The 23,814-nt window shown below is 51.4% G+C and overlaps 1 protein-coding gene across 2 annotated transcripts in view; it reads right to left on the bottom strand.

Annotated features, from left to right (window-relative positions):
* Window positions 1-22,303, bottom strand: part of CDCP1 (CUB domain containing protein 1) — a 32,744-nt gene extending 10,441 nt beyond the window's left edge. Inside the window, exons 1-3 of one of the 2 annotated variants that reach the window (XM_014462959.2) lie at window positions 22,120-22,303; window positions 7,396-7,605; window positions 886-1,248 (exon numbers count right to left, since the gene is read on the bottom strand). In XM_014462959.2, the coding sequence (XP_014318445.1) occupies window positions 886-1,248; window positions 7,396-7,605; window positions 22,120-22,201 (655 nt within the window). In that variant the 5' untranslated portion in view covers window positions 22,202-22,303. The remainder of the gene's footprint in view (window positions 1-885; window positions 1,249-7,395; window positions 7,606-22,119) is intronic. The other variant, XM_006097125.3, reaches the window with a different exon arrangement.
* Between the last annotated feature and the right edge of the window lie 1,511 nt (window positions 22,304-23,814).

Below are 23,814 nucleotides of genomic sequence, written 5' to 3'. Positions count from 1 at the left end.
TGGGATGACCGAATGTGGACTTGGAAAGAGATGGACAGCAGCTCACCATCATAAAGGATTTCCACTTGCAGAGAGAATCAGCGTAAATAACCTCAAGAGCACAGACAACAGGAAAATGTAGAGAAATCACTAGGGGGCAATGAGTTTGGAGTGGTTTATGGCCTTTGTTTCTACACTCACCATTTTAGTAAGTTTATATAATTCTGTTTTAAAAGATGGCTCTGTTTAATACCAGCTCACAAACTTCCTGCAACTGAACAATGAGCTCTTGTGAGCCGGTCCTGGCACACCACTAACACCGTTAGAGAAAATGTGAAACAGATAGAAGACAGGACAAAGAAATGGAGCGATCATGATAGGACTGTAGAACCAATCCCATTTCATTTCTTGAAAACAAACATGTACCAAGAACAAAGAAAAGCGAGTCACCGCCAAGGCTACTCGAGAAGGGTGGATCCACCCCAGGCGTGAGTGGCCTGGCCTGTGTCGCTTATGGAAGAGTGAGATGTCCCTGTAAGGTATTCAGGTCAAACCATACAAAATTCCCAACACCTGGTCCTTTCTGACCTAGAGCAAGAGAGATTTCGTATGGTTTTTGTTGTTGTTGTTAATCCTGACCCAGGGATATTTTTCCATTGATTTTTAGAGTGGAAGGGAGAGGGAGAGACAGAGAGAGAGAAACATCGATATGAAACACACTGACAGGTTGCCTCCTGCACACGACCCCCACCAGGGCCTACAACTGAGATATATGCCCTTGACCAGAATCGAACCTGGGACCCTTCAGTCCTCAGGCCGATGCTCTATCCATTGAGCCAAACCGGCCAGGGTGAGATTTTGTATGTTTCAACCTCAGCAAATAGCAGGAGGGCATGGCGTGCTCACGTTTTATGGATGACTGGCTCGACATGCTGAAGCCGGAGTGGCTTCTGTTGTCGAACCACGGCAGGTGTAAGGTCATCTTGACGCTCTCCTGCATCTTGATCCGGGACACGGTGCCGCTGCTGCAGAAGGTTCCGATCTGGACCTCGGTGGCACCGATGTAGCCGCTGATGCTGTAAGTGACTCCGTCTGGGCAGCTCTCCCCTCGCCCGATCTGCCTGAGGCGAGGCCTGGAGAACACCAGCTCCAGACTGGTGCTCTTGCCAGCTTGGATGTCCCAGATGAAAGTTCGGTTGAGGGGGGGCAACAGCGATATTACGGGCTGCAGCTCGAACTCCCCAAAAGGACATGGGTCTGATGTGCAGTCTGAAACAGTCACAAAACAATCTTGGTCATAAATGCTGCCGGGCCTCTCCCTGCTCCTCCTTATCTCTTTAGTAGACCCTCTGGGAGTACCCCGAGGTGGACACACCCATCTCCAGGTTATATAGTGTTGATGGCCAGTGGCTCACAGAAGCCCCCTTCTTTGCTGAAGTGCCTCGGCTGCGGGTGCCTCCTGGGCCAGAGATACCTGAGGGTTTCGCTGCCTACCCCAGCAGGGAGCAGCAGCCCATAGCCAACCACCGCTCAGCTCATCGCAAGAGTGAAAATGCCTGACCTCAACCTGGTGAAGCCGCTCCTTTGCCGGCATCAGCCTGAGGCTACACTTTAGCTAAAACCACATCCTTGCCCATCCGGTGTGGCTCAGTTGCACCAAGAGGTCACCGATTCGATTCCCTGTCAGGGCACATGCCTGGGTTGTGAGGTCGATCCCCAGTCGGGGTTATGTAGGAGGCAGCTGATCAATGTTTCTCTCTTGTCAATGTCTCTCTCTCTCTCTCTCTCTCTCTCTCCCTCGCCCTTCTACTCTATAATAAAAGCATAATATGCTAATTAGACCAGATGTCCTTCTGGACATCCTTCTGGATGATCTTCCAGATGAAGCCGCGGTGGCTGGGGCTGAGGCAGAGGCGTTGCCACAGTGGGCGGGGGGCGGGGGCCAAGCCCCTTGCACGAATTTTGTGCATCGGGCCTCTAGTCTAAAAATAAAAACATATTTAAAACAGAACAAGAACATCTTTGCCCGGCCAGCATGGCTCAGTGGTTGACCGATGAACCAGGAGGTCAGGGTTCGACTCCTGGTCAGAGCACATGCCCAGGTTGCGGGCTTGATCCCCAGCGTGGGGCGTGCAGGAGGCAGCCAATCAATGGTTCTCGCTCATCCTTGATGTTTCTATCTCTCTCTCCCTCTGCCTTCCTCTCTGAAATCAAGAAATATATATATTAAAAAATTTAAAAAGAAATAAATTATATCACTTCAAACAAAAACATCTTTGCTTAGTCCTTCCCTAGCTCACTCCTTCTTTCTCACTTCTTCACAGGGTGCTTCAATGGGTACTCTCCTGACAAGTGTCTTAAGCGAAAGTTCCCATTCAGGCTGTTTCCAGAGAACCACACCCAAGACACTTCCTAACTCTTGTGTTTTCACATGAAGTCGGTGGAGTCCAGTCGGTGGGAGGCCCTTTGCCCTGGAGCCGGAGCCACCGTTTCACAACCTTGGGCACAGTGTCAAGCTCTGCCTTTTAAAACTGGTTTTCCCATCCACAGGCTCATCAACTCACTGAGTACACTCAGAACGTACAAGCCCCTTAGTGGCTGGAACCCCTGGCACAGTTTCTTTCTGCCTCGTGGCTTTAATGCTCACATTTTATCACATTTTATTACCATGTTGGATTTTCTTAAAGCTAACAACGGATGAAGGATGTACGTTGTTTCCTAAGCTTCTAAAACAAAGGGAGGATGTGGGAGAAGTAACAGCACGCAGGCAACCCAACAGGCTGTTGTCTTGGGCACGGGGAATGTGAAAGGGGAGATGGATTCTGGCCACTTTATCTTTTATGTTTTTAAATATACTTTTATTGATTTCAGAGAGGAAGGAAGACGGAGAGAGAGAGATAGAAACATCCATGATGAGAGAGAATCATTGATCGGCTGTCTCCTGCACGCTCCCTACTGGGGACGGAGCCCCCAATCCCAGCATGTGCCCTGACCGGGAATCCAGCTATGACCTCCTGGTTCATACATAGGTCGATGCTCAACCACTGAGCCACGCTGGCCGGGCAACTCTGGCTAATGACCTGCGCATCTAGTCGGGTATTTGAAAGTACCGCCCACTCGAAACGAAAGAATGGGAGAATTTTAGAGCTGAGCTGGACCTCTGAGGTCATCCATGCCAAACCGCTCCTTTTTCAGCCCCGAGCCGGGGGGATGGGCATGCCGCTTACAGTACACACACAATCCCAGGACAGAAGCCCGGGCTATGTTTGCTCAACCCGAGTCCTTGCCAACACACGGCACCACCTAACCCACAAAACAGGGTTAGATAACAAGGTGACGAATGTGGCTAAAATTAGAGTTTGTCTGTCAGTAAAGACAGCACCTATTTTTAGGAGCTCTTGCAACTTCATTGTTTACGTCAAGTCACTTCTTTCCTTTAACATCTGGCCTTGTCCCTTTGCATCTCCGCCTCCAACGTGCCCAGGGCCACATGGAGCAGCTCCTACTGGGTTCCGTGCCCTTGTGGGATCACCGAACCTGTGAAGGGGGCGATTCTCAGCTCAGATGCACTTGGAGGAAGTTTAAAAAATACACATGCCCGCCCGGCTGGTATGGCTCAGTGGTTGAGCATCAACCTGTGAGTCAGGAGGTCACAGTTCGATTCCCGGTCGGGGCACGTGCCCAGGTTGCGGGCTCAGTCCCCAGTGTGGGGTGTGCAGAAGGCAGCCAATCAATGATTCTCTCTCATCATTGATGTTTTCCTCTCATCTTCCTCCTTCCTCTCTGAAATCAATGAAGATATACTTAAAAAAAAATACAGCCCTAACCGGTTTGGCTCAGTGGATAGAGCGTTGGCCTGCGGACTGAAGGGTCCCAGGTTCGATTCCAGTCAAAGGTATGTACCTTGGTTGCGGACACATCCCCAGTGGGGGGGCGTGCAGGAGGCAGCTGATCGATGTTTCTCTCTCATCGATGTTTCTAACTCTCTATCCCTCTCCTTTCCTCTGTAAAAATCAATAAAATATATTTTAAAAAAAATACACATGCCCTGGCTGGTGTGGTTCAGTTGGTTGGGTGTTGGCTAGGGCACTGAGTCTGCCAGTTCGATTCCTGGTCAGGGCACATGCCCGGGTTGTAGGCTCGATACCCAGTAGGGGGTGTCCAAAAGGCAGCCGATAGATGGTTCACTCTCACATCCATGTTTCTCTTTTTCTCTCTCAAAAAAAAAGTCAATGAAAAATATTTGTTAAAAGAACACATGCCTGCCCTAGCCAGTTTGGCTCGGTGGATAGAGCCTTGGCCTGCGGACTGACGGCTCGATCCCCAGTAGGGGGCATGCAGGAGGCAGCCAACCAATGATTCTCTCTCATCACTGATGTTTCTGTCTCTCTCTCCCTCTCCCTTTCTCTCAGAAATCAATAAAAAATATATATTAAAAAATGCACAGGCCTGGGCCACCTGAGAGACTGTGATTTAATTCTATACCAAGAACCCGGAGCCACAAAGCTCCATCTCTCAGCCACAACTCTGTACCGGCCACAGGACACTGGGAGAGTCAGGTCATGTAAGCACTTGTCAATTGGTTGCTAAGAGCTTCGGCTTTGAGGATGGACACACAGGGAAGAGTGGTCACAATAACCAGACGGGACTACCCCAACCAACTGAGCCACACCGGCCAGGGCTCCAGGGAACCCTTAAGCATATCAATATTCTCCTCAGCTCTGTGAAAGCTTCTCTGACATGTTAATTGTAATCGACTTAAACTGGTCAATTAATTTGGAGGAGAACTGACCGTTACAAAGTACTGAGATTTTTAAGGAATACAGTACACCATCCCATGTATTTGTGTCTTCTCTTTTGTCTCTCAGTAAAATTTTAGATATTTTGCTTCCTAGGTATCCTACGTATTTATTAAGATGATCCCTAAATTTTTAACTAGAACCTTGAATAACAGTGACCAACAGCATGCTTAGTGGGAACTCTTATGTTGTTTCCCAGGTTACGGGCAATGACTGTTGCGTATGATATTTGCTCCCAGGTTCCGATAGAAACACTTCATTGGATTAAGCAAACACCCTTCTATGTCTGGTTGACTGAGAATGTTGTATGAAAAACAATCTCTTAAGCTGATCACGTACAGTTTTTTTTTTCTCATCTAACAGAGCAAAGCATTCCATTAGCCGACTTGCTAATGGTGAACTACCCTAGTCTTCCAGCGAACCCTTCCCTACTCTTGAGCTTTATTCTTTTAATACATGTTTTATATTTTATCTAAGATTTTTTTTTTTTGCATGTACAGTCATAACAGACTGGTTGATGGTTTTCTCTTTTTATGCTCTTGGTAGATGTTGACATCAGGGTTGTAAGGGTTTATGAAATGAGTATGAAACTTCTCTTTCTATGCTCAGAATGGGAGTCGGCCAACTACAGCCCATGAGGTCAATCCAGCCGAACACCTGTTACTGTAAATAAAGTTTCACTGGAATGTTCCCCGCCTAAGCGTTCATCTATTATCTATGGCTGATTTTTATATATATATATATATGATTGATTTCAGAGAGAAAGGGAGAGGGAGGGAGAAAGAGAAACATCAATGATGAGAGAGAATCATTTATCGGCTGCTTCCTGCACACCCTCTACTGGGGATCAAGCCCTGCGACCCGGGCATGTGCCCTTGACCGGAATCGAACCCCGGACCCTTCAGTCCACAGGCCGAGGCTCTATCCACTGAGTCAAACTGGCTAGGGCTCTATGGGTGACTTTATGCTGAGATAGCGCAGCTGAGCAGCTGTGATGTGACAGAGACCATCTGGCCCACAGGGCTTTGGATGTTTACAGAACGAGCTTGCCTACCTTTCTCTAGAATGGCTTAAATACCAGAAATTACCTGCTCCTTACAGTGTTAGAAGATCCTTAATGAAACCATCTCTCTTTTGTTGTTGTTGTTAATCCTCACCCAAGGATACTTTTCCATTGATTTTTTAGAGGTAGTAGTGGAAGAGAGGGGGAGAGACACAGAGAGAGAAGCATCGATGTAAGAGAGACACATCGATTGATTGCCTCCCGCACGTGCCCCGATCAGGGTCAAGCCTGCAATCAAGGTACGTGCCCTTGACCAGAATCGAACCGTGGACCCTTTATTCCGTGGGCCGAACACTCTATCCACTGAGCCAAACCGGCTAGGGCTGAAACCATCTCTAACTAAGCCAAACCCCATCTCCTCCATTGCTATTTATTTATTCCAGTTTCCTACCTTTTTTATGAGCCCATTAAGTTTTTCCTGAAAATCACCATGTCCATTCAGAGTTTCACACTGAATATCACAATGTTGCACATTGTCTCTTACAATTTTAGAAATCGCCTTTGTATATGTCATTAATCCATATTCACACTTTTGATGCTGTATATTTGTATTTTCTCTTTCCTTTCCTTTTTAGAAGACCAGGCAGAGATTTGTCTATGTAATTGGTCTTTATTGAAAATCAGGTCTTGATTTTGAGTTATCAAACGTAACTTTAAAACTGCTTTTAAGGACTTTAATTTCTCCTTTTTTTTTTTTCTGAATGCCTTCTTCCTAAGGTTTATTTCATCCTTTCCCCCCCCTTCATGATCTATTGCCCAATTTACTTATTTTCCATGAAAGGCAAAGAAATGTTCTGAGTAGGCTTTGAGATCACAAATAGTGTTGTTAGTGTTGTGAATACCCACCTTAAAACGATGGGGAAATGACACACTTGTTGTTGTTTTTCTTGCCTGATTGTTATTTGTGTCAATCTCCTACCCAAGCTCAAGTTCTGAGTAATAACAATACCAAATACCTATAGTTTGTTGCATTCTTGAGTATCACACACTCTCTCAAGCCATTATTTTATTTCATCTTCATAACAACCCACTTGGTTGGTAAAGGACTCTTATTTTATAGACTAGAAAGCGAAGTCAAAAAGGAGTTAAGCAACTTAGATGAAGTCCCATGAAACCCAGCTCCCTCAGCCTCCACAGCTGCTACCTTTGCCCTTGAGCCTTGTGGACCCATTTCTCTACCCACCGCCTCAACCTCCCGTCTCTCTCGTCCTCCAATCCCTTGACTCGCACCCGTCATCAGCCTAGTCAGTGGTTTTAGCACATCCGACTGAGCATCCCAGGCCCGAAGACCCACAGCTCTGTTCAGCGACAGTGTGGCTCAGTGGTCACAGGCCAGGACTCTGGAGCCCGAGAGCCCGGGCTCTGGTCTTGCTGCTACTCACTGGCTGTGCCACCTCAGGCAAGTCCCTTCTCCGAGGGCCATTTGGGGGATTAAAGAACTTAACCCGCACCAGGCACGTATAGGACCGAATGAAGTGCAGTTTCAAAACAGACCTCAGCTCCCCAGCACCAGGGGCTGGCTAGGTAGGCAGCAGCCCCCGAGTGGGTACTCACCAATGTTCCTCTCGACCTCAATGACGAAGTGAGTCTCTGGATTCTGGCAGGTAAAGCGAAACTCCTTTCTGTCTCCGGGTTTGACGAACAGCGTGGTCAAGAGTTTTCCGGACATGAGCAGGTGACAGGGCTTCGCTCCCAGAGGTAGGAGCCCCCGCTTTATAAGGATCGTGATGTTGGTTGTACGGGGCAGACCGAGCACAAAAGCTTCTGAAGGAAGAGAAAGGGAGTAGCAGGACCATTCAGGTCTGCAGACCTGCTGTCTCCCCTCAGGGGTCTAGGGAGGATGCCCTCTTTGACATCTTTGTTCCTTGTCCCTTCCCGCCCCCTCCCAAACTCCCCCCCCACCCCCCACCCCCACTCAGGGCCTAGAGGGGAGGATGTAAAATGACTGCTCTCCTCACCAGTGGGAAAGAATCGGGCCCTTGCGGGCTGGACACTGACACGTGTCTCTGGTTTGAATTATTCATTTTTCTAAAAATCAACAATAGTGAACCCCGTCCTACATGGCTCGGCTGTATGTTTTCAGATACCCCGTCTGTATCAATAGCAATTAACCGGAGAAACTGCCACGTTTCTTCTCAATATAACTGCAGACCAAAGTCCACACCCAGAAACTGTTTGTAGAGGGACATGTTTATCTGCAAAGAGCTGCCGTCTCCTGCCCTGGGAGCTTCATAGGCCCAGTATATCCATATACACACAGCGTCAGAGGTACATACATACATACATTCATGCAGTACTGGAGGGGAGGAAAACTTGCACAGAAATTAGATATAAACATATTATGTCAGCAAATTTGGAAATCAGAGCAAAATAATGCTAATACCTCAGGCTGGGGTTCAGCCAAAGATCTGAACACACAGGACCAGGCCAGTGAGAGGCGCTGGTTATTAAACAGAGGCGTGCACTCCGGTGAGGACAGGGCCCGGATTCTGACCAGGCACAGTCTCTTTCCCATTCCCTTTGCTCTGTCGACCTTCAAATCTTCTCGGATGAAACGGGAAGAGCCACTTTCTCCTTGGTAGCCGCCACCCCTTCCCTAACTGGGGTCCTGACTGTGGGCTCTGGGTGGCCAATGAGCCTGACGGCCCACATGAAGGGACGATTGTCCAGAGGTGGGTCCCGTGGTGGGAACCCAGGGGCTCACAGGGCTGCGGCCGCTGCCTCTGTCCCACCATGTTCTGCAGCAAAGGAATGGTCAGCACCCCCAACCCCACCACCCCCAGTCGGGCCAGTGCATCTGAGTGTTGATGAGTGCACTGCCACTTAAAGAAAACAGATGGGCACTTGGCTGACGTAGCTCAGTGGTTGAGCGTTGACCTATGAACCAGGAGGTCGAGGTTCGATTTCCCGTCAGGGCACATGCCCAGGTTGCGGGCTCGATCCCCAGTGTGGGGCATGCAGGAGGCAGCCCATGGATGATTCTCTCTCATCATTGATATTTCTATCTCTCTCCCTTTCCCTTCTTCTCTGAAATCAATAAAAACATGTTAAAAACAAAACAAACCCATGGGAATCCTCTTCTTCAACCTCTTTCTTTGGTTTCCCCGGGAACGTGGCATTTCATTGCTATACTATTTCAGAAGATCTATTTCCCAGGTTCCCAGAAACCCAGCCAAAGCTCCATTCTGGGGTGGTTCTGAGGTCTCAGCGGCTGAAAGAAATCTCAGAGGAGCCTCACGGCAGCAGTGCTCAGAGCATCCGGGACATGAGCAAGCGCCTCACTGGGCCCATGAGTCACAGCTCTTCCCTCTCCTGCCTCCCTCCCGACCTCCCCTTATTAGGACACCCTCACTGGCGTCTGCCTCCCCAGCAGCTTTTCTGGGGGAATTTCCAATCACTTTCATCACCACTCATTAATCACCATTCATTCATCCCTGTACCACAGGATATTATACAAACGCCCTGTTATTTCTCCTCCCTGCCACTCTATTCCTTTTCAAGGGGAACAAATATAAGAAAGAGGATCCCACCAGACAAACCCCAGGGAAGTTATCTGCTCCCAGACTTGTTAAATGCAGCTTAAAAGGCTAACAAGTGTGGTTTAAAATTTCTTCGATGGGGCCGAACCAGCTGCTTCAGATCTGGGTGTGCTTTCCAGGGAGGCTCGGGTCTCATCCCCTCTGTCCAATGAAGGTGAGCCGAGCAGCTGTCCGCCAGGGACGGGAACCAGCCCAGGCAGCAGGAGACAGACGCACACTAAGGCGCATGCTGCCCTGCAGGAGTGCCCGGGAAGGTGCGGGAGGTAGACGCAGCATAATCGTGAATCAGCCCGGCAGATCAGTCACAGCCTGCACGGAAGTCAGATGCCTCCCGGGAAATTCATTTTGGCCAACACAGCCCTGACCTCTCTTGGGAAGATGACGCATTGCAGACCAACATCCCTCTCTACAAGTTCACCAGCTTCAGCTGGGCTGGCCCATCCGTGGAGCAGATCTCTGCTTCTCGGATTGAGCACGGGGTAAAATGACTGAACTGTGGATGTTCCCTTCAAGCATGGGGTGCTCACACCCTGGGAGCCCCAGGAAGTGACACCAACAGCCCAACAGAAGGGGCAGTGATCCACCCTTAGGCCATTGACATAATTTCTCCTGCCTTTACCCCCTGCAGGAGCAACTGCTACTTCATGTCAGTTGAACGTTTGTTTGCTTGTCCCTCTGTCCCACCAGACCCCCTTGAGAGCAACTTGAAGGCACCAAGGAGGACCAAGGTTCTCTGAAGGCACTGGGTCAGCTATTAACACTCTGGGGACGGTGGTCAAGGAAGGCTCCACAGAGGAGGCATCACTTAAGATGGATTTTGGAAAATGAATAGGAGTTTGTCAGCCAGGGATCGTGAGATGGGTGTCAGGAAAGATGGGCGAAGGGAAGAGCAGATGCAAAGACACAGGGGTATGGCCCGACCGGGCGGGGCTCAGTGGCTGAGCATCAACCTATGAACCAGGAGGAGGTCATGGTCCGATTCCCGGTCAGGGCATATACCCAGGTTGCAGGCTCGATCAATAAAAAATATATATATTTTAAAAAGGCACAGGGGTATGAAGAACATGGCTACCTGGGAGCCCCTCCAGGGAGTTTGTTTGGGCCGGAAATCAAGGAAAATGTGGGTAGAGGTGGCTGGAAACAGAGGCAGGGGCCAGGCTACGGAGAGGCTTGGCTGTTGGGCTTCACCCAGTGGGACCAGCATATCTCAGCAGCCTGGGGAGTGGTTAAGAGTTTGGCTTCTAGACTCTGATGGCCTGGGGTCAATTCCTGGTTGGACCACATACCAGCTGTGTCCCCTTGGGCAAGTTCCTTAGCTTCTCTAGCCTCAATATCCTTATCAGCAACTGGGAATAACAAAGGAATTGTCAGGAGCCAATGGCCATGGCTGGCCAACACCGCCAACCCCATGCGCTTGCTTCACTCCCCAGCGTGGCACCTGCAACCCCCCCTCCACTCGCCTAGGGCCCTAGGGCGCACTGGGGACAGTCCGAGCCCCCTCCCCCATGCCCCCTTTGCCAGGGGCGGGAGAGGGGAGAGCGCAGCGGTCTGGGTCTGGCTCCTGGTCTGGGTCTGGCTCCCTCGCCCCGGGGTTTCAGGGTTTCAGCAGAGTGCTGCTGTGGGGCGGGTTGTAACACTGTGGGGCGGGTTGTGCTGCTGTGGGGCGGGTTGTAACACTGTGGGGCGGGAGGTGGGTCAGCGTGATTGCTGTTGACGTTATGAATGAGAGCCTGTTACAACCACTGACACTAGTGATGGGCAGCATTCCAGGGTGTGAAACAGGGAAACAACTGTAGCAGCAGCTTGGCTCTCAGTCTAAAGCCCCTGAGTCCTGGCTGGCTGGGCAGGGCGGACAGGGAGGCAGATAAGGCCCCCCCAACCCCCACCCCTGCCCCCGGAAAGCTTTAAGGAGGCACTCACTGTCTGGGTTGTGCAAGTTTGGGTGCCTCCTTAAATCCTCCACCTCCCCAGCCCTGACCCTGCTCACTGGCTAGTAAGGCCTGTCTATGTGCAGTGACTCGGTGACTCGTGTGACATTAGCAACTCTTGGAGGCTCACAGAAGTGACCTCACTTCCCATTTGCTGAGCTCAGGAGGCAGCTGGGATATTCAGGTCTGACTTCAGCACCCTGCCCTCTCCACTCCCCAGGGAACCACACTGAGCGGCCCTCATGGAAGCTGCCGAGGTTGCTCCAATCAACCAGCGGACGGGAAGGGAGTGCACGGAGTTGTGGGCTGACATCAGGGCCTGGGCAGCACCACCAACATCACCCATTTAATGGGACCTGCTGTGGGGAGGGGGGTGCCGGACTGTTACACCACCCAATGCGGAGTCTTACAATCCAGCGGACCTGGGCAGTGGTTTAGCCACCCTCAGTCCACTTCGCATTGAGTTGGCCAGGTCTCTTCACAGACTGGTAAGTGGAAGTGAACATCTGACCAACGGCAGGAGGCCGGCCCATCTGCCCACCTGGAAGTAGTCCATTTCCCGCATCCACCAAAGAACCACAACTCAAGTTGCTGTCTCAAGAACTCAGGGGTCTCTCTTGGGTGAGAAGCCTTTGAAATCAAGACACCAGGCCTGCCTACATACTAACGACAATGCACACGCAATGAGTGCTTTATATGTGCAGGCATTGGGTGAGTATTTCTAAATCCCCACAGATATCAATAGTAACATTAATATTAATCCCCATTTCACAGAAGAAGACACTGAGGCTAAGTAACTTGTCCAGGCCTCAATGATTAATAAAGGCAGGGCCAGGCTCTGTGCCCGAGCAGCCTGACGCTAGAGCCCAGCACCTGGTCCGTGACTATTCAGCAGAGCCGGCCCTGCCCAAGGAACTCTACACACAGCCAGGAATTTTGGGGTGAGAATGGTTTGTTCCCATCAACAAAGTCAATCAAGCCAGAATAAAACATTTCTCAGCAGCTGGCTCTCCGGGAGATCTCCAGGGGATCCAAAGGGACAGATGTTTGTTTGAAATGGTTAGCCGGGCAAACTACATTAAGACAAACCCCTCATTTCAAAATAACTGGAAAGTGTACTTTGAATTTTAACATAAAGCTCCCTGGAATTTGAAATGTTTGGGGCGCGGTTCTTCTTTCGTGCATATTTTTGGCAGTGTCTCACTCAGTGCAGGGAACTGAGAAAGAGAAACTGGCACGTTAGCTGTGGTCATGGGAGGCAGGTGGCCGAGTTGGTGGCACAAAGCATTGGGCGTAAGGGCTAGTGCCACCTCTTGGCAGAACAGCATCCTGCAAGAAGGCGGGGCTCACGTCGCACGGACCAAATCTAACCTAAGTTTCGGAGAACTCCCCACGTCCCCATCTACCGAATTTCCTCTTCCTTGAGTTGGGATGAGCAGCCCAGTTTCCTTTAAAATCATATGTTACTACTCCCACAGCTCTAGAGCGATCCCAGAGGGCAGTAAAATAAAGTCCAAAGAGCAACGTTAAAAGGAACTCCTGGTCGACCTGACTTGTCGGAACAGGGGACTGTTATGTCCACCCATTCACTCCCTACCCTTAATCCCCAAACTACTTAGGAATGAAAGGTACTGGCGATGATGCAAGTTCTTTATTTTCTAAAGTAACCGAGCGCTCGTCCACAGGGTACAGTGGCGATCACCTGTCTGCAGGGCTGTACTCCGAATATTTTTCTGAAGCGGTGAAGGGTTTGCTGGGAGCCACCCATGCCCTCAGGGGGTAACTTCCCTGCTATGATCACCCACACACGCCGAGTCAGAGATCCACCACTCGGCTGGGGGCCCGCCTGCAGCAAATGGACACATCGACTTGTATAACGTGGTAATATATGAATACCTCTCTCTTTGGGGCTGTGGCCAAACCAAGACACGGACTTGAACTCCATATCGCACCAAATTGCGCTGGTTGGAGGGATGGCTTCGAAGAGGACCACAGAGGTTCACTGAGTACATTCACACTGTTGTACAACCATCACCACCATCCATCTCCAGAAATTTTTCATCTTCCCAAACGGAAGCTCTGTCCCCAGGAAACAGTAGCTTCCCGTTCCCCGACCCCAGCCCCTGGCCACCATGAATCTGACGCCTCCAGGAGCCTCACGTAAGAGCAATCATTCCGTATTTGTCCTTTCGTGTCTTGCTTATTTCACGTAGCATAAGTAGGTGTGCTCCGCTTTTAGACCCGAGAATTAATTGCTAATCATTGAATAACATCTCCAAATGGAGCAAAACTACACAGACTCAAATTTATACCTAAACATAATAATCAAAATGATGACAGTAACTCGAAAACTCAAAAGATGGCAAAAGGTTATGAACAATTAGCAGGTTATGAAGATCGTCATGGCCTGCTGGCTGCTGGCACCCGGGACCTTCCCTTTGCGCCCTTGGCTACGGATGCACGGTCCGCCTTGGGGACAGGCACGCACAGCTACCGGGGAACGTTCAGACAGGACTGCATTCTTTGGCGGTCAGGGTCAATAGGGGAGAAAACGTTCTTACTTGTCTGCACAGAAGCCGTGAGCTGGCTAAACCCAATGTACGTTTAGTCTAAAATGGGCTTTCCCAAGTAGTTGACAACAGCCAATGTCTTCCTTATTATTCATTATCCCTCAAAGGATAGTGTGAGAGGGTCAAAGGTCGGGAGGGGGGCAGGAAAATGGTCACTATGAAGACACCCACCTTGGACTTGAGTCCAGCTTTGGCTTTGAAAATCCATGCATAAGGGAGCGGGGAGGTGGCACAGGAGAGAAGGTTCTATGAAGACAGAGGCCTGTTCTGGGGCCATTTGACTACTGACTTCCATCACTCAATCGGCTGGGGGTGCCACTCCCTGCTTCTTAAACAGTGACTTCGGTCATTCGCTGGGCCACCTTGGACAAGCACCTGACCTCTCTAAACCACAGGTGTCTCCTCTATAACATTTGGTCAAATACATGAACTGTGCGGGGCTCCTACAAGTACTGCAATGAGAGCACATGGGTAAGGCAGAGAGCATGGGCTGGGACAGCCACCCGCGTGACCATGCCCACAGTATGCACTCCTACCCCTGCGAGGGAGGGGCATATGCCAGAGAGACTTGTTTCAGCTCGCAGCACTCAACACCACCAACACGGAGAGAAGCGTGGTGTTTTCTCTTCCTAACACCCACTCTGTACTTCCCCCCTGCCCTTCACCCCAGAACAGACGCTCCTGCAATCAATGAAAATGTTCCGTAGGGAGAATGGAGGCTAGTCGTCCAAACAAGGCTCTCTACCTAGCACGGGCCCCTCCCTTGGTCTGCAGTCTTGCCCCTTGGAACCCCCACTTGAACTCTTCCTCATGCATGACAGGTCCTGGTCAAACTCTCGGACATCACCACCCCCTCCACCCCCTTGACTCCCGCTGCGTCGGCAGCAATCTGCACGCTGCCATTACCTCGTCTGGAGGGTGGCCCTTAGCTGACTCAGCCCCAGCTCCGTCCTTGGGGCAACTGGACAAGGACAACTGGACCCACTGCAGCCTCCGGCCCCTGCAGCCAGGGTGTGAGAGGCGGTGGCCGCCTGTGACCTCAGCCTTCGCCACGTGGCAGGTGAGAGGGGTGAAACTGGTCTTGGGGAGATAGAAACATCAATGATGAGAGAGAATCACTGATCCGCTGCCTCCTGCATGCCCGCTATTAGGGATGGAGCCCATAACCCAGGCATGTACCCCAACCAGGAATCGAACCGTGAGCTCCTGGTTCAGAGGGCAACACTCAACCCCTGAGCCATCCCAGTCGGGCTGTTTCCAACTATCATAGAGGGGGGTGGGGCGGTGTCCACCACACAACCTGACATGGAGAATAAGTCTTTGAATGAAGCTCTCTCAAGTGATCGCGGGCCAGGTTGATAAAGTGCCTCTGGCCAACCAGGTGGACCAGGGGAAAACAGGTCGGCAGAGGAGGGCTAGACACTTGAGGAAATCTCTGGGACAGACAGACTCATGCTTCCCTCGCCCAGTGGGACCAGGACAGCCCCCAGGAGGGGTGACGTCAATCAGATCAGCCACATCGGTCCTCGGAGAAGCTGCCATTCTTCCAAGTGGCTGCAGAGCATCCACTGGATGCGCTATCATCACCCAGGCCTCTAACAGCATGTGGGCTGTTTCCGCTCTCCAGCTACCAGGGCAAGAGCAGGAGATGCTCATCTCGGCTTTCAAAGTGCCAGTGGGACTTCAAAGTGCCAGAGGGACACGCCTTCCCCAGCACCCAGGTTCCTGGCTGGAACTGGGATTGCATTCCCAGCAGCAGGCACAGACCACGGAGGCTGGAAGTGTTAGTCCCAGGGCTCACTGGGTTGAGGCGGGCGGTGGCCGATCCCAGAACTAGTTACCATTTGAAAAATGAACTTTCTCCTACAGATTTAGCCCAGGGTCGAAGTGCCTGATAAGACTGTCAGCAACTTCCAGGCGGGTTAGGCAATCGTTCAGCTCTCAGCGGGCCTCGGGATTAAAGGCCGGCCCTGCCAGGCCCCACAGAAGAGCCAGCTCAGGTTTCCAGGCCTGGCACTCGCCAGCCCCTTATCCCCTTATCGTATCGCCAGCCCCGTGTCAGTTCATGACACCTGCTCTCAAGTGGAGCTGTGATCCGCAGAAGCCCATGGGGCGTTTCATTCATTTCTCACATGTAATTGGCTATGACATGTAAGTTATACAAAACTGGTCTGGTCAGTTCCTTGGTAACAGGAAGTGTGTGTGTAGAAGCTCATTGGAAAACAATTTATTATTATTTTTTCTATTACGGTTGACATACAATATTATATTAGTTTCAGGGTAGATTTGCAAATAATGTTTAAAAGCTTGTTCTAGGCCAGTGGTCGGCAAACTCATTAGTCAACAGAGCCAAATATCAACAGTACAACGATTGAAATTTCTTTTGAGAGCCAAATTTTTTAAACTTAAACTATATAGGTAGGTACATTGTTATTAACTTAATTAGGGTACTCCTAAGGCTTAGGAAGAGCCACACTCAAGGGGCCAAAGAGCCGCATGTGGCTCGCGAGCCGCAGTTTGCCGACCACGGTTCTAGGCTGAGAAAATTTTTTGCAGAAAAGCAAATTCGGATTTTGTGCTGCATTCTATCACCAATTCAGCATTCCTGTTTAGAGAAAACCAAACCAACCGAGTTGGGAGGTTGTGGAGCGATGTGATTATAATGAGAGAACATGCAGGACAACACAAAGTCCTTGTCATTAGTGCCACTAACAAACTTTCCTCACACAGGAGGCCTCTGCTGAGCCACACCGTGAGGCCAGACACCCAGTGTAACTAGCTCCTTCCAGCCTTTTTCCTAAGCTCATGTGAGATCTAGACAGAAAGATAGCAAGATAACATGACTAGAGTCATGCCATATACTCTCTCTCTCTCTCTCTCTCTCCTCTCTCTCTCTCTCTCTCCACTCCCTGCTGCTTTCACTGTCTCTCAAACCCTTCTCCACCCTTTTCTGGTTATTCCCTTGAAAACTGCGGAAAGTGGGGCTGCATTCCTGCAAACCCATCCACATTCCCTTCCCCTCCCTCCTAGACACACATTTAAAGGGACCAGCAGAGCCTGGCCAGTGTGGCTCAGTGGCTGAGTGTCGACCGATGAACCAGGAGGTGATTCCCGGTCAGGGCACAAGCCTGGGTTGTGGGCTCGATCCCCAATAGGGGATGTGCAGGTGGCAGCCAATTGATGATTCTCTCTCATCATTGATGCTTCTATCACTCTCCCCCTCTCTCTAAAATCAATAAAGACATATTTTAAAAATTAAAAAAAAAATAAAGGAACAGTAGAAACTTACAGGCATGTGCTATGCAGTGAAGCCCCCAGGTTCTGGGGTGAGGCAGAGGGGAACACGGAATGAATGAGATGTTGATGGACATGGAAGCCACATGTTGAAGACGGTGAAACCAGAAAGTGGAAGGAGCCCAGATCTCTGCTTGGAGATCTCCTGTTTGCAGCCTTACGTGAGCAAGAAGTAAACGTCTATTGTGTTTGAGTCATCACACACATCTGGGTTTGTGTGTCACAGCAGCTTAAAGTGGTTACACCTTAACTATTAGACTCATCAGTGTGAGAAATGAGCAAGAGCTAATCACTCATCAGTGACAACACAAGGAGCCCCCAGAGCCCACGCCTGCCCTCCGTCTTCTCAATACACTGTGCTCCTGGCCTTCTGATCCCTTAACCAAAGTAAATATTTGAAAGGAAACTCAAAATGTTTCCCTCACCTAAAGCTTACGGTTAGTTCCAACTGGAAAGGTGAAAGGAAGCAGTGACCCGCGGTGTGGGGCGGAAAAAAAAAATCCAGAAGCATATGGGATGCATACCATGCGCGATAATTAAGCTTCCATTGTTTGTATAAAGAAGGGAGGTACTTATAAACAATAACATGTGTGGACTAGCTCCCACACAACGTACAAGAAACCATGGCTCGCTCCCTTTGGGAGGAGGCCTGGGCTCAGAGGTGGAAGGGGACACACTTTTACCCACTGTGTGAAGCAAATGCCCACTGTGCGAAGGGCACAGTGCCAGGTGCCAGTCTCCCTGGGCTGCCACCTCAACATCACTACATGCCAGCTGGGTAACCCTGGGCAAGTTACTTCCCCTCTCTGTGCCTCTCCATACAGGGAGGTTACTGAGAGCACCTGGCTGAGGATGGAGAGCTGAATGACGAGCAGATCTACCTAAGGTCACGTCCTCCACTTACTTTTTCTCAGGAGAAAGCTTTGTTGTTATTACTCAAACACTGTCGACCTTATGGTTCATCTAACCAAAGTTATTTTTGGCCAATGTCTCTTTAGGAAACATGTTTACATCTCCAAACACAACACAACATTGTAAACAAAAGGACACGAAGAAGCTGCGACTTCCATTGCAAATACAACAGATAGAGCGTCGGGATGAAGTGGAGGTGCCTGAGTGTCAACAAAGGGGGTTAGGAAGTTACTGCCCACAAAGCCACTGTTGGTGAAGGAGCCTGTGAGTAGCTGGCCATTGGAACTGATGTCTTCCGTGCCTGCCACAGAGCGGATGCTCACACGTGTTAGCGCTGACAAGCAGTAGATAGTAATTTGAAAAAACTGATGTACTGAATACAAACCCAAGGCTACAGTACAGCGGTGAGGGGGGGGGGGGGACCTGGCTTTCCTCACCTGGTTGTCCAGAATGCTGCCAGCTGCCCAGGAGAAGATGATGGGCTAATTACAAGGTTGTAGGAAGTGGTTTGAAATAATTTGATTGTGGGGTAATTTTTATAATTTAGAATGAGAATTAGAGAGTGCGAACGTTTCTTGATCACCCAGTGGAAAGCTGTAGCTAGGGGTCTCCCATACCAGGGGTCGTGTTATCCCTTACTGCACCATCCACCTTGACCTCAGTCATGGATCCTTCTGACCAGCAAACTCTGCACACTTCCTCCTTCCCGCATCCAAATCGCAGGCGGGGTTGGGCCATGTACCGGCTACTGGGATGCTCCTGAGATGCTCTAATGTCCACTAACACTGTCCAGACCCTGCTTGCTGACCTAGAGGGAGATGTTAGTGAGGCAGGGATGGCAGCCTGGGCGAGTGTGGGAAACCCATTCACTCACTGCTGGCCCGGATGTGCACCAGGACAAGATAAGCTCTCCGCTGCAGCGTGGAAACCTGCAGCCAAAGCCCTAACATTCTCTCCACTCTTCATCCCAGCAATTCTGTTTCCAGAATTTCAGCCGGACAAAACCGTCCACAATGTGCAGAACAATACAGCCACAAAAACACATTTTCAGATATATCAAAACAGGATGATCTGGCTTAGCCTCTATTGCAACCTTGACACAAAAATGACATTTCCTGTCTTTACAGAAGCTGTGCTATATAATTTTTAATGTGTTTTCATTGAATGGACCTATCAAAATTGACACAAGCAGTTCCCTATAGTAGGAAAAACGAAAAGCAACCTAAATGTCCAACAGTAGGGGGATGGTTGAAGCCATATAATGGGATGGTCCTATATTTGGTTTCACACACACACACACACACACACACACACACACACACACAGGCTGTGCATCAATATGAGCAGGTGGTTTGCTCACAGATGACTTTTTTCTTCCCATTTTAGTTATTTTTATGGCAAATTTTTTACAATAACTATATATTATATAAACATTTTAAACATTGTTTTCAACTTCCTTCCTCCATACTGAAGCCTGAAAGAACCCCTAGAAGAGTGAGGGGTGGGGCGTGGTACAGTCATCACAGATGAAATGGCAGCATATGCCTCCAAGTCATGCAAACCTTTGGGGGTGGGGGTGGGGGAAGTAACGCATTAGGCCTGCCAGTTACACGGCCACAGCCAGCAGCCCTGCATTTGAACAGAAGAATGATGAGCACACTCCCAGGGTGGGGAACACCTCATCTGATGTCTGCACGCGGTGGCAGGAATGAAACCACTGACCCGGACTCTAGTATCTGGGTAGTTCTTGGAAAGTCACTAAGTTGAGTTTTAACAAGGCCATGACTACTTAACCAGTCCTTCACCCTTGGAAGTGGGGGCGCTGGTGGGATACCAAACTCCCAAGAAGCCAATTTTCCTTCACTCTTCAGCTCCACCGAAAGTGCAACTTCACTTTCAGGCAAAAGCAGACGTACGAGGCGGCTGCTCCAACCACAGAGGCAGAGCCCTCGGTTAAGTCTGGGATGTGGCCTCGCCCGGCCAGCTCCTGAGAGCACAGAGAGGATTAAAGAATGTGAAATGGGCCCGGCCAGCGTGGCTCAACGGTTGAGCGGCCACCCAGGAACCAAGAAGTCACGGATTCAATTCCCAGTTAGGGGACGTGCCCAGGTTTCTGGCTCCATCCCCAGTGGGGGGCGTGCAGGAGGCAGCCAATGAATGATGTTTCTCTCTCATTGAGTTTCTATCTCTCTATCCCTCTCCCTTCCTCTCTCTCTAAAAATCAATTTAAAAATATTTATTTAAAAACAAAAGATAAAGTGAAATGGGACAGTTCCTACACGTCCTCAGGTTTGCACACCAAGCCCTGAGACGAGGTTCCCACAGTCAGAACTTCCTGGAAGGAAGACTCCATGGGAGCCCAGATGGCGGCCTCCCAGGGGTAGATCAGACGGTAACAGAAGCGGGTTCAGGACAGGCTGCCATTGTCATCAGTGAAGCCTTGATTAACACCATATTCTTGCTGGAGGAGTTCTCAACTGTTAGCACAGCCAACCACAAACATCTCCACCAATTCCCAGTTTCCCTGCAGCTCCCAGGAGCAGGGAGGGGGAGGGGAAGGGAAGGGGCGGGGGCAGAAGAAGGGGGAGGGGGGGAGAGGGGGGACCTGGCTCTCCTTACTGATGGTCTGTTGCCAGCTGCCCAGGAGAAGGACCGGCTAATGTGTGCATTAAGGCTGTAGGAAGTGGTGGGCACACATTTTTCTCACACACACATTCACGCACGTTTTCCTTCGCTAAGTGACTCCTTATTCTTTTGTTGTTGACTTTTGCTTTGTAATCGGTATATTCAGGGGCATTCATACATTTATATTATTTTTTATTCTTAAAACTGACTTTTTTCTTCAAAGGAAATCTTGAAAACCCCGTCTTAAATGACAGTGACGATGCCCACAATGCTTTAAATGCGGCCTTCACATGCATTTCTACTGGGCAGAAAGGAACCAGGAAGCTTTCCTGTCTCGGACTTTACAAGGATGGCAGTTACCGAAATGCCCCAGTTCAGTTTTATTCCTGAATTTAATTTACCGTCGTTTACCTGCGGGCGAATACAAACACCCACTTCGGTGCAGCAAAGGGGGGTCATCAAAGACCCCAGTCGCTTCCTGACAGCTCTTCACAAAACAAAAAACCTGCGCTCATCTCAGGAAAGGCCTCAAAGCAAGTTCTTCCGAGAAGCCAGGTTATTTTACACGTTTAATAGATCCAGCGCCCGGGGCACCTGGTCGGAGGCCCAGCGGCTCGGAAGTGGCGGTCCCTCCCCCAACCGGAACCGCGCGCAGCAGGAACGCCCGGCCCTGCGGACCCCCTGCCGCGGCCCAAGGCCACTGCACCAGGAGCGGAGGTTGGGGGAACCGGGGTGGATATGTGGGGGAGGGGCCCGGGGGGTGGCCGGGGGACGGGAGGGGGTGTGGGGAGCGGGGAACCGGAGCCTCCGCGGCCTTCCACCTTCTCCCGGGCGCTACCACTTTCTTACTGTTCCTGAACTTCAGGGAAGCGAGAAAGTAGCCTACGAACAGGGGAAAAGGTGATCGGGGGGTATCCGAGCACCGAGACCCTGTTCCCTTGCACCTCTCCGGGGTCCAGGCGAGGGGGTAGGGTGCCCCCACGCCCTGCCGGCCCCGGCGCACCCCCTCGTCCAGGTAACACCCCGAGCGGAGGGCGCGCGGTTCACACCTTCGGCGGGCCCCCGCTCGGTTCGGCTGCCACGCACTCATCTTTCCTTTCTCGGTCGGGGTCGAGCTCACGCCCCGAACCGCGGGTTCTGGGGTCCGGGGACACTTCCCACGTGCCGGGGGCGGGGGTCAGGTTCAAATCCCCCCAGGAAGGGGCACCGGCCCTCGAGCCCGACCCGGGCGCGCCCCGGCCCCGGGAAGTCCGGGGGGCCCCAGGGAAGTCCGCGGCCGTTACGCTCAGCCCAGCCCAACTCCGTACCCTCGGTTCTCGGCGCTCCTCCGTCCCCTCCCCGCCCCTCCGTCCCCTCCCTGTCTGGCGCCCTGCTCGCCGGATACTTGGGCGCTGGGTGCGCCTCACTTACCCGCTCCACCCGGCGGGCGCGCCGCTCCCAGCAGCAGGACCCCCAGCAGTGTGAGTGTGACCCCGCAGCTCAGGCCGGCCATGGCTCCGGGGCGCCTCGGCCGCGGCGGGGAAAGCGACTGTGGCCCGGGGTTCGAGGCGGTGCCGCGGGCGCCGGAGCTTGGCACGGGCAGCGCTGCGCTCCGCCCCGCCTGGGCTCTCTCACCTGCGCGCAGGCGGGCTGGCCCGGGTCCCCGCCCTGCGCCGCAGGAGCTCGAGCTGGCCCGACCTGTCCCCTCCCCTCTCCCCTCCCCCCTTCCTGCTTCAGCACCTGCCCGTCGCTCCCAGGAGGCTGGGACTTGTCACCTTCCCTGGGCTAGTCCTTCCTGTCTAGGCCGAGAGTGATCAGATCTTTTTGTCTAAAGGCGTGGTGGTCGCGCTTGGCAGAAGCCAGGCTGCCTTCCCTTCGCTGTCCCGAAGAAGAAGGAGGAGGCCACTGCGTTCCCCATTTTGCAGGAGAATGTTTGTGGGTCGCCCCAGGCCCTGGCTTCCTCCTCTGCGCTCTCTCCTCTGCTACCTGACTGGGGCGGAGGCGGGACTTTAAAGCCCGCTTCAGCTGCAGCTGCCGCCTCCTCCAGGCACCTCACCTGCAGTATTTCTAACACTGAAACACCTTGCTGAGTTCCACAACCCGCCCAAGGCCTCTGGGCCAGTGAGTAATTTAGAGACCGGACTTGACAGCTAGGGATGGGTTTTCCACAAACGGAGTTGCTTTGTTAAATTTTTGAAGAAAGACTGAATGAGTGAGTGAATGAATGAATGAATGAAAGCGGGAGGCCGGAAATGGCCAAGAGAAGAAACCTGAACGGGTCCACAGGATCCCTTTCTTCAGGTGTGAGTGGAGGAGTAAGTGCCATGTGCATTCAGGTCAGTTGTTGGGGTGTAAAAATGAATGATGCTGGCTCCTTTCCCTCCTCCCAGGGGCCTTTTGTCTCTGGCTTCTGTGGGTTCTTCTTCTATTCTGTAGGCCACACACCAAGTTCAGGGGCACAGGGCTACTGGGCCACAGGGGGAGGCAGTGGATGGTTTGCCAGGAGATTCAGCCCCTATTGTCACTGCAATGCCAGCCACTGATTGAGAGAGAAAAGGGCTTGGGTAGCGAGGCCCTTTTGTGAGCCTGGAAATGGAGGAGTTTGCCGTGGTCTGGAGCTGAGATAAGTGTTCCTGGGGATGACTTACTTTGCCAAGTACTTTGCCCCAGAGGTAACCACGTGGTGCAATTTCAGTCGTAGGATGAGTAAGACCAATAGGGAAAGGCCTTGAGTAGTAGCTGTGGATGGGGGCTGAGTGAACCCGGTTCCACGGGACTCAGGAGCTCTCTGGATCTACTCTCCATCACCTTCCCAAATTGTGCCACCTAGGAGGTCAAGTTAAAGGGCCAGGGGATTAAAGGAGGAACAGTGGAGCTGGAGACAGCTCTCTACTCTCTTCCTAAGCCTCTGTAAGTCACATGCCCACAGGGCGCAACAAGCCAGACCCTGCCCTTCCCCGGAGAGCGCCCTCACCCTCGGTTATGATCCTTGCCCACGCAGGCCCCTGCCTGCCAGCCTTGCTTGGAGTTTGGGAGGCAACAGTCTTAATGCTTTCAGGGGTTTCCCCCAGGAGAGGGAATCGAGTCAGACAGTCATTGGGCTGGAGGTCCTGGAGCTCACCTGGG

The sequence above is a fragment of the Myotis lucifugus genome, unplaced genomic scaffold (assembly GCF_000147115.1).
Source record: "Myotis lucifugus unplaced genomic scaffold, Myoluc2.0 scaffold_195, whole genome shotgun sequence".
In the NCBI taxonomy this organism is placed as follows: Eukaryota; Metazoa; Chordata; class Mammalia; order Chiroptera; family Vespertilionidae; genus Myotis; species Myotis lucifugus.
This window is presented reverse-complemented; position numbering and strand designations above follow the sequence as displayed.